Here is a 15,531-nt window from a genome sequence, read left to right as displayed (position 1 = left end):
GATGCCGACGCCCAGGACGAAGAGCACCTCATGGTCCTCGATGTTGTGGTCGGCTGCTTGTTCGCGAAGAACGCAAAGCCGCAGTGAGCTGGCTCGGTGCCGGGCCGGCTGAAGGCAAAGCAAAGACATCGACTGAAAGGCTATTGCTTGCTCTACGCGGACTACTTCCCGATGCTCCAGTGCATGGCGAGAAAGTATCTCGGCGCTGTTATCGGATGAGCTGGAAGCTCTTCCTTAGGATTGTGGATTCCATCAGGGAGTTCGACAGCATTTGGTGTGCTCCAATCTCGATTTGTTGTTGTCCGGTACCCCGCTCGGGCCTAGTCGAAAGATCAAATGTGGGAATCATCTTGCACAACATGATCACTGAGAGCTAGCAGGAAAAGCGAGTGTTTGACACTGAACCATATTACACGCGGGGTCCTCTTACCCAAGTTGATCACCAGCTACCGGCAACCTGGACTGCCTTCCTCAACATGCGTCAGGAGATCCAAGACCCACAGATGCATCAACAACTACAGCACAATTTGGTGGAGAGGCTCAAGGGCAACGCCTAGCTCGATGTGTGATGAATTATGAGTTCTTATTTGTTGAACTGTTTTGATTTGTATTGATTTGTTGAACTATTTTGATTTATACTGATTTCTGTGATGAACTATGTGATAAAAAAATAAGTATCTATTGAATTTGTGTCGAAGCACGCCGAATATGGACCAAAATTGGTCCAATTTTGCGTCAAAAGTGAGTCAATTTACGTCAAAATTGGGCCGAAATCGACGGTTGGGGGCGGCCTCGGGGCTGGGAACCCGAGCCCCCCATGTTGATTTTTTTTTCGCCGACGCGCCCTATGCGGCAGTGCTATTTCAAGTTCCGGGGTGCGAACGGCTGGAGATTCTCTTAGATGTGACTTGCTACAAGCCCTAGGTCATTCTGCATAGGCCAGGGACCCAGGTTGCCATCCGATGGCGGAGGCAAAATTCACTGGTTTGACCTTTTCTCTAAAGTTAAGCCAGATCTAATCCCATTTAAAAACTTTTTCCGGATCTGATCCTTGTGCTACCGCCAGACCCTTTGGCGGTAGGGTATGACAATCTACCGCCAAGGTCCCTTGCCTACCGCCGCAGGGGCTGGCAGTAGATGTATGACCCTACCGCCAAGGGGTCCGGCAATAGGCACGTACACGCACTGTATCCGTAACTTAGAATTTTTTTACGACAGGCGTGTAACCCTATCGTCAGGGACCTTGGGGGTAGGTTGTTATACCCTACCTTCAAGTGATTCGGCGATAGCAAAAGAGTCAAATCCGGAAAAAAAATCAAACGAGATCAAATTCGGCTTAACTTTAAAGAAAAGGCCAAAACAGTGAATTTGGCCGATGGGGGAGCTCTTGACTACCTCGTTCACAGATCTCACGCTGCACACGTCATGCGATATACTCCCTCTGTTCCTAAATATAAGTCTTTTTAGAGATTTCACTAGTGGACTACATACGTATGTATATAAACATAATTTAAAATATAGATTCATTTATTTTGCTCCGTATATAGACTAGTAGTAAAATGTCTTAAAAGTCTTATATTATATTTAGGAACGGAGGGAGCTGTATTGAACCTTCCCGATCTCTCCAACAAAGCTCGCCCCTCGTAACACGGACCTACTCCGACGGGCTACGGGCGGACGAGGCCGCAAGCCCGCAACATGTTGTCCATAGCGCAGATGGGGGCCACGCATGGAAAGGGTGCCGACCTGCACGGCGGCTGGCAGGCCGGGGCGCCAAACCGAAGGGTTATCCATTCGACTTCTTTAAAAGAAACCTAGTCTGTAAGCCAATATTTCCATGATCGGAAGGGGAGCAAAATTGGCTCATTTACACCACTAGTGTAATCAGATGTTCCCTCAAGTTCATTGGCAAACACATACTCGAAGGTCCAAAATACCCAGAGTTCTTACATATAAATCTTAAAGGATTCTAACCATAAGTACATCTAAGGCACAATGATTTGACCTCGGTTACAGTTACATAGACTCAAAAACATATAAATTAATTATACAGATGAACATGGATGTGAAACTCAACAAGGACTCTGTCTCCACAGGTGTGGATGTAATTACTAGCATGCAGAAGGCTCTCGACGGGGTATTTTGGTACATTTATTATTCAACGGTCCACTATAGGATCATGGGATACTTATCAGGCTCTAAATAGAGCTGGCGAAATGAAACTCCCTTGGATGTTCATCATCAAACTCTCAAGGCTGAAGGACCTGATGGAGCTACGAGGCATTGGCCATCTGGGGGACCAACAAGGAACTTATGAAATGACCTGCATAGGAATAGGTATTAACTGGATGAATCAAGACTGGAAACAGAATTTACATCTCAACAAGGGAAGGACAGAGGTTTACCTCAATGACAAATGCTTGATGAATTCAAGGAGCTGGCGAGGTGGTATTGGTATCCGCGTTATTTACATCGCCACAGAGAGAAGGGAACGAAGGGATGGATTTCAGGATCAACTTCCTGCCGCTCTTGCAGATTGGAGACAACCCGGTACCAATGCGCGGCGGAGATACCCTCTTTTTATTCGGTGACACCACCTTGACAGAAGTTTGAGGAGATAACCCTCCTTTCAGGCTATCTGATGTGCCCACCCCAAACATTATTTCTGCATAGTTTTCAAACGGGGAGAGCAGAGTGTCCGTCTTCAGAGGAGCTTGAGAGTTGCATAGTCGAGAAGGATGTCCGAGGGCCTTTTTCGTAGACCGTGGCCTCTTGGAGCTTGAAGGTGGAAGAGAAGCCAAGGGTCTGAAGAACAGAAAATTGCCTCAAAATTTCAGTATTTTACCTAACAGTAGGTTCACATTTCATGGTAACATATGTGCAAAGCCGCAAAGGTGTGACTCACAAACCTGATATCCATAGCTGAAGGTGTTGTCAGTACATTCTCAGCAGGAGCTGGATTAGCAGCTGGGCAGATAACGAGCTGATTATTACCATCTTCCTTTTTTTCTTCCTTCACACAAGCACTATTTTCCTCGTGTCCCTGCTTAGCTTCCTCAATGTTTAATGGTCCGAGTCCTTCAATAAACAAAAGGACCATCAAAAGCTGATAGCGACCGATGGCTAGTAACAAAATTTCAAGAAGACTTCACCTCTCGACCTTCTACTTAACAGTAATGGCTAGCACCAAACTTTCAGTGAACTATACAAGAAAGATATGCCAGTCACATAAGTACCAAAACATTGGTTCCACCAAGATGATTGCCCTTTTCTTTTCTCATTGGCCTATTTGGTGCTATTGCATTTAAAAAGAAGGTACATACATGTTTACAATGTACTGTGACATCTTACTTTACACAAAATAACATCACCCATTCACGAGCTAATCATCAGATGTTTTGCTAATACTGTGGTAGTATGGGTGTGATCGTGGTTAGAAGGAAATTATGGCTTGCATAGCAACAGGTTATATTTACAGCAGGCAATGGTCCAAACTAAAACTAAAGCAGCGTAGCCAGGTCTAGTAAACTTATCACATGATTCAGAAAAAAAAACTAAATTTATCACATCATTCCTGCAAAACATTGTCAATAGAGCACATTTCAAAGAGAGCAACATGTACTGACAAATCAAAGAACACTTGTTGGGTGTGTTTTGTACTTTTGTGTATCTGAAGCTAGTGCTGTCAACCTAAAGGCTAAAGATGAAACTATGCGCTGTGATGCATGCAGAAGTTTGAAGATTTATAAGTATATAAAATCAGATAAAAGGAGCTCACCCTCCCTTCTACCAAAAGCATTCTTGCATCCCTCACATCTGCAACTTATGGAGCATCCAACGCCACCCTTGATGAAGAGTACAGTAAGACAAATTCAAGTAGGCTAACCAGCTAAGTAAAGAATATTAAACCATATAAGAGTATGTACCTGATAGCATTCGCAGTACTTTTTTAGACACGATGACTTCTTACAGTTGCAGCCTCTTTTGTGACGAGCCGAGGCAGGAGTTCTGTTAGAGTACTCCTACAATGTTGGACAAATGGTATGAGTGACCGTGAAGGGAAAGAAAGTTAAATATTAAAGAATGGTTCTTACCCCTGATTCCTGACCAGGCTCAGATGTGCGAATCACTTTAGGAGCAAATGCTAGTGGATTACGTGATTCAATCTGCTTTCGAGTAGATAGAACTATCTCCATGTTGCTAGGCTTATTCAGACAGTCTTGACATGAACAGGGTTCTGAACAGAAGACTCCAGCATGAAAACACTCGCAGTAACTGCATGAGAATTAGCCAAGTCATGAATACATCAGATAGAATGCATCATCCAAATTTGTCTGTGTTTTCAGCAACTTTTGGCAACAAAAATAATTAAAAAATCAAACTGATTTGTTAACAAAAGAAGTATAGTTAAACAGTCAAACCAAATTTATTTCAAGTAATAATATCTGCAGTTGTTGATGTGCATATTTAAAAGAAGAAAAAGAGAAGTCTCACAAGGGCATGGACATGCCAAGTACTATTTCTATCTATACTTGAGCATATTTTAGCATCCCCCCTTTATGGTTGTATTCTTGGGAGGCATACCTTGCTACCCCACTAGCAGTGTGGTGCTATGGTAGGAGTTCATTATGCATATGACCACAGTAGCTGATAGCTCAACTAACAGCCCATACTGGATATCTTCATTTGAATACCTCTAAATCCTAAGTCAGTTGCACTGCACCCTTAGAACGTTTTACACCACTAGTTAGTGATGAAAGACCAAAATGGTCTTCATTAAAGTATATAGGGGTGACTAAAAGACCAGATTTGGTGATGCAGTGAGTGTGATTGTATTAGCCAAGCGCACCACAGCTTTCTGTTTTAGGCTTTGCTCATATGATTGTTATGTCATCGGAAAGGATAGAAGCCTTACAACACGACTAATTATCATGTCAGTATACCACCATCAGTTGCTGTGCAGAACAGGTGAAGGACAGTGATGCTCAGTCTGTGGTTAATGTGCTGTGCTATGCTGTGCTTAACTTTAAGCTGCTGTGGAAAGGTCTATGCTCTGCAGTAGAGCAGATTATAAAGTTGAAAATTATGTTATTCAACAACTGTTATCATATCCTCGTCTCGTATGCTCTAAAGTACATTAATGTATCCATTTGCAACTGGCTAATTATGAAAAAAGCCGCAAACTAAACACCGAAATATCTAAAAGCAGTTCAACCATATTGCGCCATGCCAAAAAGAACCTTAGATGATGCTGGGACTCAAACCACATGGAGCGCTGGAGACTGAGTCTTCACCAATTTTTGCCATAAATACTACAGTAGTAATTGTGGGTGTTGGAAGGGGAACCTTGGCGCAGTGGTAAAGCTGCTGCCTTGTGACCGAGGTCACGAGTTCAAGTCCTGGAAACAGCCTCTTGCAGAAATGTAGGGAAAGGCTGCGTACAATAGAACCAAAGTGGTCGAACCCTTGCCCGGACCCTGCAGAAGCAGGAGCTACATGCACCGGGCTGCCCCTTTTTTTAGTAATTGTGAGTGTTCAGGCTGAGTCTTCTATTGGTTTGGAAACAAAAACACCCTCCAATATGGTTTTTTTCTGTGGGAAACCTTCTATTTAAATTGGCAAAACTCCTGACCATATTTCAGTTTTGCAAGATGAAGATCTAAGAAAGAGGCCAGCAAGGTGGATATGGAGAGGATATTGTAGGTACAAGGTATTGGTATCTTTTAATAAACTGAACTAACTTTTTCAGCTATATGACATCTCCGACAATCTGTAGAGATCCAAAAATATAGGTCAGGAGCATATTTTCCTTTATCAGTACCACAAAGATCAAAATGTGCAACAATTACAGGAAAACTATTTCAGTGCAATTTTTATAATAATTCAGTCCAAACAAGCATTGCTAATGTGACCAAACTGGTACACAGAAAAGCTGAAAATTTGAAGAGCTGGAGGACCCACAAGTTCTAACTATTCAGCTACCTGACCAACAGAATGAAAAAAAGAACAAACTTATTTGGCCAACTAACAAGGCTATGTTTATCTTTGTGGTATATTGTTCCAAATTGGATGATGTAACTACATGAGATTCAAAAACATCTTTGTTCAAGGCATAACAGGAAAATCTTGCTAAAACCTGTAAAGATTACCATAACTAGACTCCACAGCGAATCACAACAAGCACAAAACCTAAAGAAAATGTTGAATACTAACCAGCTCAGAAATGCAGTGATAAATGGGGTAATCATTGTTAGACCTTTCAGCCTGAGCATTGATAGTTGTGGATGACACTAGGAGAGTTGGGACAATTTTCGTTGGTTTATTTCTCACACAATGCCATGCCAACCTGAGGGGTTGGGGATACATATTTATAGGCTGCTAGCCAGCCAAGCATATGCTAAGATGCTAGTCTAAGATGCTAGTCTAAGATGCTGCTAACTGCCAGTCCTTGATGGTCAAGGATTCTATCCTAACAGCCACAAGGACCATGTGCTGCAGCCCCACAAAGGACTATGTGCTGCAGCCCCACAAAGACCATAGTACATAGACTTATCCATCATTCTCCCCCTAAGTCTTGTACGTCGTCTTGTGGGAGAGTCGAATCATCCCAATCCTGGAGCAGAGTTCGAGGAACTTGATCCTCCCAAGAGGCTTGGTGAGCAGGTCTGCGAGCTGGTCCGTGGTGTTGATGTAGCTCGCCTCGATGCTCCCTTCTTCCAAGCAGCTGCGGATGAAGTGATACCTCAATCGGATGTGCTTGCTCCGTTCGTGGAAAACGGGGTTCTTTGCCAGAGCCAGGGCGGACTTGCTGTCCACCAGGAGCTGCACCGTTCTGGTGTCTCGGACGAGGAGATCACCAAGCAGTCGAGCGAGCCAGAGCGCTTGAGTGCAGGCGGTGGAGGCCGCTATATACTCGGCCTCACAGCTGGACAGGGCCACCACCTGCTGCTTGACCGATTGCCAGCTCACGAGACACTTGCCGAGGAAGAAGAGGATCCCGCTCGTGCTCTTGCTGGTGTCGATGTCGCCGGCGTGGTCGCTGTCGCTGTACCCGACGAAGTGTGCCGCCCCCGGACACCTAGGGTAGTGGAGGCCGTGGTCGAGGGTCCCTGCCACGTAGCGGACGATCCTCTTCACTGCCTGCTGGTGCTCCGACGTCGGTCGCTCCATGAACCGACTGACATAGCCGACGGAGAATGCCAAGTCCGGCCGTGTGTGAGCAAGGTAGCGAAGGCTCCCCACAAGGCGTCGGTACTGCGTAGCGTCCACTTCCTCCGTCGTGCTGTCGCGGCTCAGTTTCAGCCTCTCCTCCATCGGAGTGAGAGCTGGGTGGCAGTCGGTGAGCCCAGCTAGCTCAACGATGCGCTTGGCGTAGGCGGACTGTCGAAGCGCGATCCCGGAGTGATCCTGGTGCACCTCGATCCCTAGATAGAAGGAGAGGAGCCCCAGATCACTCATCTGGAAGGTGGCCTTCATGTCTTCCTTGAACGCCGCCACCTCTGCATCTTTGATGCCGGTGATCACCAAGTCGTCAACATAGACGCCCACCAGCAGGGCATTTCCTCCGCTGCCCCGTCGGTAGACGGCCGCCTCATGCGGGCTTTGCTCGAAGCCCATCTTCTTTAGCGTGGAGTCCAGCTTGGCGTTCCATGCCCTAGGTGCCTGCCGTAGGCCGTAGAGGGCTTTACGCAGGCGGAGTACCTTGCCCTCCTGGCCAGGGATCGCAAATCCCGGTGGTTGATGCACATAGACTTCCTCCTTCAAGTCGCCGTTGAGGAATGCCGACTTGACATCCATGTGATGGACACGCCAGCCCTCCTGGGCAGCTAGCGCAAGGAGAAGTCGCACGGACTCCATCCGTGCTACGGGAGCGAAGGCGTCGTCGAAGTCGACTCCTTCCTGCTGCAAGAAGCCTCGAGCCACCAAGCGAGCCTTGTGCTTGATGATGGCGCCGGCTCCATCCCTCTTCAGCTTGAACACCCACTTAAGGGTGATTGCGCGGTGACCACGAGGGAGGTCAGCGAGCTCCCAGGTGCGGTTCTGCTCGACCGCATCCATCTCCAACTGCATCGCGGCGCGCCATGCCGCGTCTTTCTCGGCCTCTGCAAAAGACCGAGGTTCGCCGTCCTCACACGCGAGTTGTAGCTGTGCCTCCAGGTCGCGTGGCACCAGTCCCGGCACCGGCTGGTCGCCGAGTAGATTATCCATCGTACGATACCGTAGCGGTTCGCCGCTATGATACGCGTCGATGCGCTCCTCGTCGTGAGTGAGCGGGGAAGCGAACTTCATCGGGTTGTGCTCTGCGTGAGCTGGTGCTGATGAAGACGAGCCCGGAGTGGTAACTGTCGGGGCTGGAGTATGCGGCGTCGCTGGTTGTGGTGCCGTCGGCGTAGCAGGCACCGGAGTCGATGTAGTTTTGGGGGCTGGGGTAGACGTGCTCGGCGAAGAGGAGCTGCTTGCTCCCCCAGCTTCCTTGAAGTGGACGTACTCGACAATGAAGTCGTCATACGTCGGCGTCGAGCCGTCGTCCACCGCCTTGTCCCATTTCCACCCTCGCCCTTCGTTGAACACGACGTCTCGCGCCGTGCGCACACGCTGTGTCTTTGGGTCGAGGATGCGGTAGGCCTTTGAGCCCTCCGCATAGCCGATGAAGACTCCCGGAGTACTCCTGTCGTCGAGCTTGCCGATGTGGCCGAGCTCTTTGGCGAACGCAAGGCAGCCAAAGACCCGCAAGTGAGAGACCGCCGGCTTCCGCCCATGCCAGGCCTCGTACGGCGTCCTGCCGTCGAGTGCCTTAGTAGGCGAGCGGTTGAGGATGTAGACGGCCGTTAGCACCGCCTCTCCCCAGAAAACAGCCGGCATCCCTCTCTGCTTGAGGAGAGCCCGAGCCATCCCCACAACCGTCTGGTTGCGCCGCTCGACGACGCCGTTTTGCTGCGGGCTGTACGGTGCGGAGTAGTGGCGCTGGATGCCCTCATCAGCGCAGTACGACGCGAATTCAGCCGCCGTGAATTCGCCACCGTTGTCAGTGCGCAACACACGCAGTTTGCGGCCGCTCTCCGCCTCCACAGCAACCTGCGCACGCCTGATGGCGTCCGGCGCCTCTCCCTTACTGCCGAGGACCATCACCCACATGTAGCGAGAGAGGTCGTCGACGAGCAGCAGGAAGTAGCGTCGACCTCCTGGTGTGGCTGGCGTCACCGGGCCGCACAGATCTCCGTGCACGAGCTCCAGCCTCTCCTTGGCCCGAAAACTCGCCTGCTGGGGAAAGGGGAGTCGTCTCTGCTTCGTCAGCACACAGATGTCGCAGAACTGCTCCACATGGTCGAGGCATGGCAGGCCTCGCACCATCTCCTTGGCACTTAGACGCTTCAGGGCCTCAAAATGAAGGTGCCCAAAGCGCTCATGCCATTGCCACGCCTCATCGTCCCGACGAACAGCGAGACAGACCGGTTGTGCCACCTGCACATCAAGGACGTAGAGTCGATTTTCACCTCTGGGTACCTTGGCGAGAAGGCGACGCTGGCGATCCCAGATGCGTAGGACCCCATGCTCAATCAGCACGCGTGAGCCGTTCTCATCCAGCTGCCCCAAGCTGATGATGGAGTTCCTTAGCGCGGGGATGTAGTAGACACCGGTGAGCAGCCGGTGCTCTCCCGACTTGGTGGTGAAGATGACGGAGCCGACGCCCTTAATTTCCACAGCTGAGGCATCCCCAAACTTGACGGAGCCTCGCGCGTCGGAGTCAAGCTCGGCGAAGAACTCCCTTCGACCGGTCATGTGGTGGGTGGCGCCGGTATCGAGGCACCACCCCGCAGTCTTGTCCTTCCCGGAGCCATCGCCGAGAAGAGCGTGTGCTTTTGGCTCGTCGAGGTGGAGGGGAGCCTTTGCGACTGGTGTCGCTGAAGGTAGCTCGATGCTTGCATGCGCCATGAACAGAGCCGTCTCCTCCTCCGCCGCCTGTGCGACGTGAGCCTGGCCTTGTCGTGGTTGGCGACACTCATTGGCCCAATGGCCAAGCCGGCCACAGTTGTGGCAGCTGTTGTCATGTGCCGGCTTGGGCTTGCCAGCGACGCCGTCCTTGGCGCCTCCGCGGGCGTCACCTTCGGCACGTCCTTGTGCCTTGCCGCCCCTTCGCGCCTTGCGCTGCTTGCCGCGCTTGCGGCCGCCCGTCGTGGAAGAAGGCTCCCCCTTCTTCTTGTCACCAAGGCTGGCATCCCACTGCTCCCGAGTTAGGAGCAGCTTCCCGCCGGTGGTGATGGGCCCTGAGGGAGGCTGTGGCTCGTCGGTGTCGACGACCTTGAGGCGACCTATCGCCTCCTCGATCGTCATCGTGGAGAGGTCCAACAAAGACTCGATCGAGCGAGCCATCTGCTTGTACTTCTCGGGAATGCACCGGAAAAGCTTCTCGACAGCTCTCTCCTCGGTGTAGGTGGCATCGCCGAACTTCACCATCTTCTGCAGTAGAGTGTTGAGACGGAGAGCAAAGTCATCAACGTCCTCACCTGGCTTGAAAGCCAGGCTCTCCCACTCCTTACGAAGTGCCTGCAGTGTGGACTTGCGAGCACGGTCGCTGCCGATGCGTGCCGCGGCGATGGCGTCCCAAGCCTCCTTGGCAGTCCGCTTGTTGGAAAGCGAGAACTGCATCTCGGGCGGGACTGCGGCGATGAGGGCGTCCAGCGCCCGTCGATCTTCTTGGTGGTCGACGTTGCTGTCCTGGACTGCCTCCCACAGCTGCCGCACCTGGAGCCTGATCTTCATGATCGCGGCCCACTCGACGTAGTTGGTTTTAGTGAGGGTAGGCCACCCAACACTGGGACCAACATCCCTGACCACAGTCCGGACCTCGTAGAGGCCGCGGTCCTGGTCGTTGCAGCCGCCGTCGCCGTGCGCACCTGCACCTGGAGCGCGGGCGTGCTCGGCTGCCCACTGCGCTGTCCGCTCTTGCGCCACTTTGGCACGGTCTGCGTCGGCACCGTCGTCCGCAGGCGCGGAGCCGTTGGAGCTGCCGGAGTCGACGCGGAGTGCCTTGGCACCCGCTGTAGCCTCACGTGCTGCCTCCGCTGCTGCTGCTGCTTCTAGCTCCGCCCTGGCTGCTTCTACCTCCGCTCTGGCTGCTGCCAGCTCCGCTGCAGCCAGCCTCGACACCCTTGCTGCCGCAGCAGCTGCTGCTACAGCTGCTCGCTCACGCTCCTCTGCCACGGCGCGCTCGGCCTCCTGCCGGCGCCGTATGCTCGAGGTAGCCGTGTGCTGAGAGCGACCTGCAGACATGGCTCGCTGCAGGGGGGCTGTTGCGTGAAGAGGAGGCTGTTGCTGACGAGCTGCTGCTCGACAGTCCGGAGGGAGGGAGGTAACTAGGGGCAGTCGGAGCAGCAGCTGCTACCGGCTTAGGCTGCTCAGCTCCCGGTGAGAGAGGTGAGCAGGAAATGCTCAGGGTGCAAGATAACGAGGCTCTGATACCACTTGTTAGACCTTTCAGCCTGAGCATTGATAGTTGTGGATGACACTAGGAGAGTTGGGACAATTTTCGTTGGTTTATTTCTCACACAATGCCATGCCAACCTGAGGGGTTGGGGATACATATTTATAGGCTGCTAGCCAGCCAAGCATATGCTAAGATGCTAGTCTAAGATGCTAGTCTAAGATGCTGCTAACTGCCAGTCCTTGATGGTCAAGGATTCTATCCTAACAGCCACAAGGACCATGTGCTGCAGCCCCACAAAGGACTATGTGCTGCAGCCCCACAAAGACCATAGTACATAGACTTATCCATCAATCATAAGAGGGAGACGACTACAAAAGGAAGCCTAGAGAATCATGTAGATGCTACAGTGATTTATCTACTGCAGAACTTGGAGCGGCTGATACAGCATGATAAGCCTGCACACCTGCATTTTCGACCGGAAGTGCATAAACAGCGCCAGTACATTTAGGGAACCAATATTCAAAGTTGTTCATGTTTGGATTAATCTTGTGGCATCCAGTAGATGAAAATCAAATAAATAGTGCAAGAGACCTTACAGTTTCAAGCATTTTGACTTCTTACAGCTACAACGCTTGCATGAAGTCCCATCACCATCATCAAACTTGTGTCTGCACAGTAATATTGCATTTCCATGATTTGTCCAACAAAATGGTGCCGGTGACATAAAATGACGGGCATAGACATTGTACCTTTTCTTCTTGGGACTGCCCTGACCAGACTCATCAGCATTTGCAACCACGATTGCCTGAGAGGAATCTTCATTTACAATATTTGGTTCAGATGTTGAAGAAGAACTGACAGCGCAGGGGAAGTTGCTGGCTTGACTTATGGAAGATTGAGCAGCTTGGGGGACTATTTTGTCTGTTGATATTGGGGCAAGGGCATTCAGATGCAAGCCAATACCAGGCAATGCACATGGAGGGGTTCTCACAGGCTTATCACCAGAATTAGTTTTGCATCTGGGGGTTGTTGTATTTGCAGAATGGCGATCCGAGGTCTTCTTGGCAGCTTTGTTAACAGCCCCAGCCTTTTCATTAAAAAGGCAACGCCTGCGCATACCACGCATATTCTGTGACAAGGACTGCCAGAACAGTAAAACAAGTTATTCTGCTGTGATAACTGATAAGAACATTGACTCTTCAGCCAGATTAGGGACAGGTAGCAAAAGAACCAGCAGTGTATGCAATGTATGCAAGATAAGATTTATTTACAAAAATAAAGAGTGCAGAGAGCTAAACCTAAATGCTAAGGTTGTTAAGATATTAACAACAAATCGTCAAAGTGGAAGCAGGTTCCGAATAAACTTACGGTTCTGTTACATTTAATTGTCAATCTTGTAAGTTTGTAACATCCAGTGTAAATAACCTTCATCTCATCCAGTTAGAAAAATAAACACCTAACTATTATTCATCTGTAAACCAATATGAGGACCCTGTCCAAAATAATTCATAGCAGCAAAGAAGATATAAGTATACATACACTTTGGTCGGTTGGCATGTGATCACTGGGCTCTTCAACTGCATTACAGATTTGATCATTTGACACCGACTGACTTTGACAAGCACCAGGGAGCAATTGGGGGGTATAATCTGTCGTGGGCCCTTCAACCGGTCCATCCCAGTAAAGATGAGGATCATGTGCGACATTGTTGATATAAGAGCCACCTGGCCCATCGGTCAACAAGGAATTGCCAGAGAACACATTATCAGCGTTTAGTGTCTCATTCACTAACTGTGTATCTGCCTCACATGGTGGGGCTAATCTCAGCATATCCATACTTGATTCGTGTGTAATCAAGTAATCCCCATCATATGCTATAAATCCATCCTTCTGTTGTTCACATTGTTGGTTTTCATGAACGATTCTTCCAGGTTGTGACGGGTCGATTTTATCTGGGCCAGTGTGATCAATGAGGACACCTTCTAGTTCTATGCTCTCCTGATCTCTAGCAAGATCTTTTTTACCATCAGCATTTTGATTCTTATCACATTCTGAACTGTCACCAACAAACTGGATGGTTTGAGGCAATTTACTTGTAGAGTTTGATCTATTGGCAGAAGAATCAATAGGTCCCTGATTTAGGTGACAGGTGAAACTGCAATTCTCCGAAACAATGTTTTTGCATTTGATCAACCTAATAGCACTCCCTAATCGAGTTCTGACACTATTAGGAGAGTTTGAATCTTGAGAAAGTTGAACAGAATCATCCCTGGTTAATATGAAAAGGCATAGCAAACCTTAATAAGCCTAAATGGATGAAACTACACACAGGTTACATAATAATACAAATTTACCTTATCAGAATTTTAGATTCCTTTGGTGGATTGACATGTGGTGAGGCAAAGATTGAAGAAACAGGGGCCAAGTCAGACGACTTGAATAGGTGCACATTATGTGATGAGTCTTGAGGTTTAGGAGGTGGTATAGGAGATAGATTGTTGATAAAATTGAAGACAGGGGAGTCCTGCAGGTAAGAAAAATCTTATTAGAAAACAAACTACCAGATTATCTTTTGGAGGATTTGAAAGTGCATATATTCATCTCCTCACAGGTATTAAAGTAAGCTTAGATGCAAGAAAGTGCACATGTTATCCAACTTAGTAAGGTTACAAAATCAACAAATGAAGAAGAGTAGGCAAATCCTAAATGTACCAATTATGGATCAACCATAGACTACACTAGCAAACAAACAACTATCCTTGAGATACAGATCATAGACTCGTGTAAATATGCAAAATAACCGAATGCTGTGGAAGAAAATTAGCGTGGAACACTGGCACAATCAAATCCTAAATTTGTAGAACACTAGCACATCATTATACCGTACACTGGCGTCATCGCCTCTTATTGGCACAACCATTTATGCAGCTATGCATCATCAAGTAGTAAGCCTGATTAAACTCTGCGTCCAAGCTTAAGGCAGAAGATCCCTAGTTGGAAATATGAATAGCCACAAAACCTTCAACTTGGCATGGATATGCAACCAACAATGTTACTAAATCAGCAGGCATTGCTGCAAAGCACAGATCTGAACACCAACTCGCATACTAAACCTCTGTTTCTTAACAATGCACGCATCAGAGCATCGAATACTTGAGGGGAATGAAGAGGATAATCAAGGCAGACGATTAAACCCCCGGTATCGGCAATCAAATCTGTTCACTTGCTAAGAATGGACAGAATCCCCAGCGAGGACGCCCATGACATCATGGGAGACGGCATGGTTGTTCAGAGATGAAGTCAAACACCTCTACCGCCAGGAAAGGCCCCTAAATCTCACCGGAACAGCATCCGCGGAGTGGCAACGAAATGCCGGAATGAAAACCCTAATCGCGCACCAAATGCGTCCCCTTAGACCTGGCCCACCCGACGAATCCAAGCACCCGGAACCCGCCCGGAAACAAGGGGGGGAGCCAGCCCGCCGCACTACCAAATCCACACATGCGCGTCCCCGGACCGGCCGCCGACGAGCCCCCGCCCGCAAGCGCGATCCCCCACGAATCGCTCCCCCCCTAAATCCCCCGGAAATAATAATCAGGGCCCGGGCCCAGACGCGGACCTCGAATCCGGCGGCGGCGCCGGCGCGGGGCCTATCGGGCGTGTCCATCGCTTCCTCTTCCTCCTCCTCCGGCTGCGGCGACCCCCCGTGGGATCTCCCGCATCTGCCTCCCCGCCGCCCCCTCTCTCTCTCTCTCTCTCTGCCCTACCCTACTCTGCCGCCTCGTGCTACTGAATGGAGGTGATGAGTAGCATGAGCACCACCGCTCCGCTGATGGCGATGAATTTTTACTGGGCCTTCACGTTTTTCTTCGACCTAGCTAGATATACTAGTGCTGTACCGCGGGGTGGGTACTAGTGCCACTGGTCCGTCCGCGTGGTCGGGTGGGTTGCGTTTTGAGCGGGGGGCGCCCATGGGCGGGAACCCCGTTTTTTCGCACTGACCGGTGGGGCGCCCCTGTCGGTGGGTCGGGTCGAGGTGAACGCCGTCCGTGCGTTTCGGCTGGGAATGGGAATGGGAGTGTGTGTGTGTGGGGCACACGACACTT

General features: G+C 49.8%; 1 protein-coding gene across 1 annotated transcript; it reads right to left on the bottom strand.

The window, feature by feature from the left end:
• Window positions 1–1,881: 1,881 nt before the first annotated feature.
• Window positions 1,882–15,304, bottom strand: LOC123398251 (protein tesmin/TSO1-like CXC 2). The gene is made up of 11 exons (XM_045092743.1): window positions 15,045–15,304; window positions 13,780–13,949; window positions 12,965–13,694; window positions 12,175–12,566; window positions 12,022–12,093; window positions 4,095–4,275; window positions 3,927–4,022; window positions 3,779–3,845; window positions 2,910–3,078; window positions 2,406–2,805; window positions 1,882–2,323 (listed from the first exon to the last, which is right to left on the bottom strand). Exons 1-10 carry the CDS (start codon window positions 15,090–15,092, stop codon window positions 2,430–2,432), a joined length of 2,301 nt encoding a protein of 766 aa, XP_044948678.1. The 5' UTR covers window positions 15,093–15,304; the 3' UTR covers window positions 1,882–2,323; window positions 2,406–2,429.
• Window positions 15,305–15,531: the final 227 nt, after the last annotated feature.

The sequence above is a fragment of the Hordeum vulgare genome, chromosome 5H, assembly GCF_904849725.1.
Source record: "Hordeum vulgare subsp. vulgare chromosome 5H, MorexV3_pseudomolecules_assembly, whole genome shotgun sequence".
NCBI classification, from domain to species: Eukaryota; Viridiplantae; Streptophyta; class Magnoliopsida; order Poales; family Poaceae; genus Hordeum; species Hordeum vulgare.
This window is presented reverse-complemented; position numbering and strand designations above follow the sequence as displayed.

What these genes read in the sequence shown, in the direction of transcription:
- LOC123398251 (XM_045092743.1), bottom strand. Translation starts at nt 15,092, where the DNA reads ATGGACACGCCCGATAGGCCCCGCGCCGGCGCCGCCGCCGGATTCGAG. An exon ending in AGCCTGGTCAGGAATCAGGG is followed by an intron (nt 4,023 to 4,094) that starts GTAAGAACCATT and finishes CCAACATTGTAG; the next exon opens with GAGTACTCTAACAGAACTCC. An exon ending in AGTACTGCGAATGCTATCAG is followed by an intron (nt 3,846 to 3,926) that starts GTACATACTCTT and finishes CTCTTCATCAAG; the next exon opens with GGTGGCGTTGGATGCTCCAT.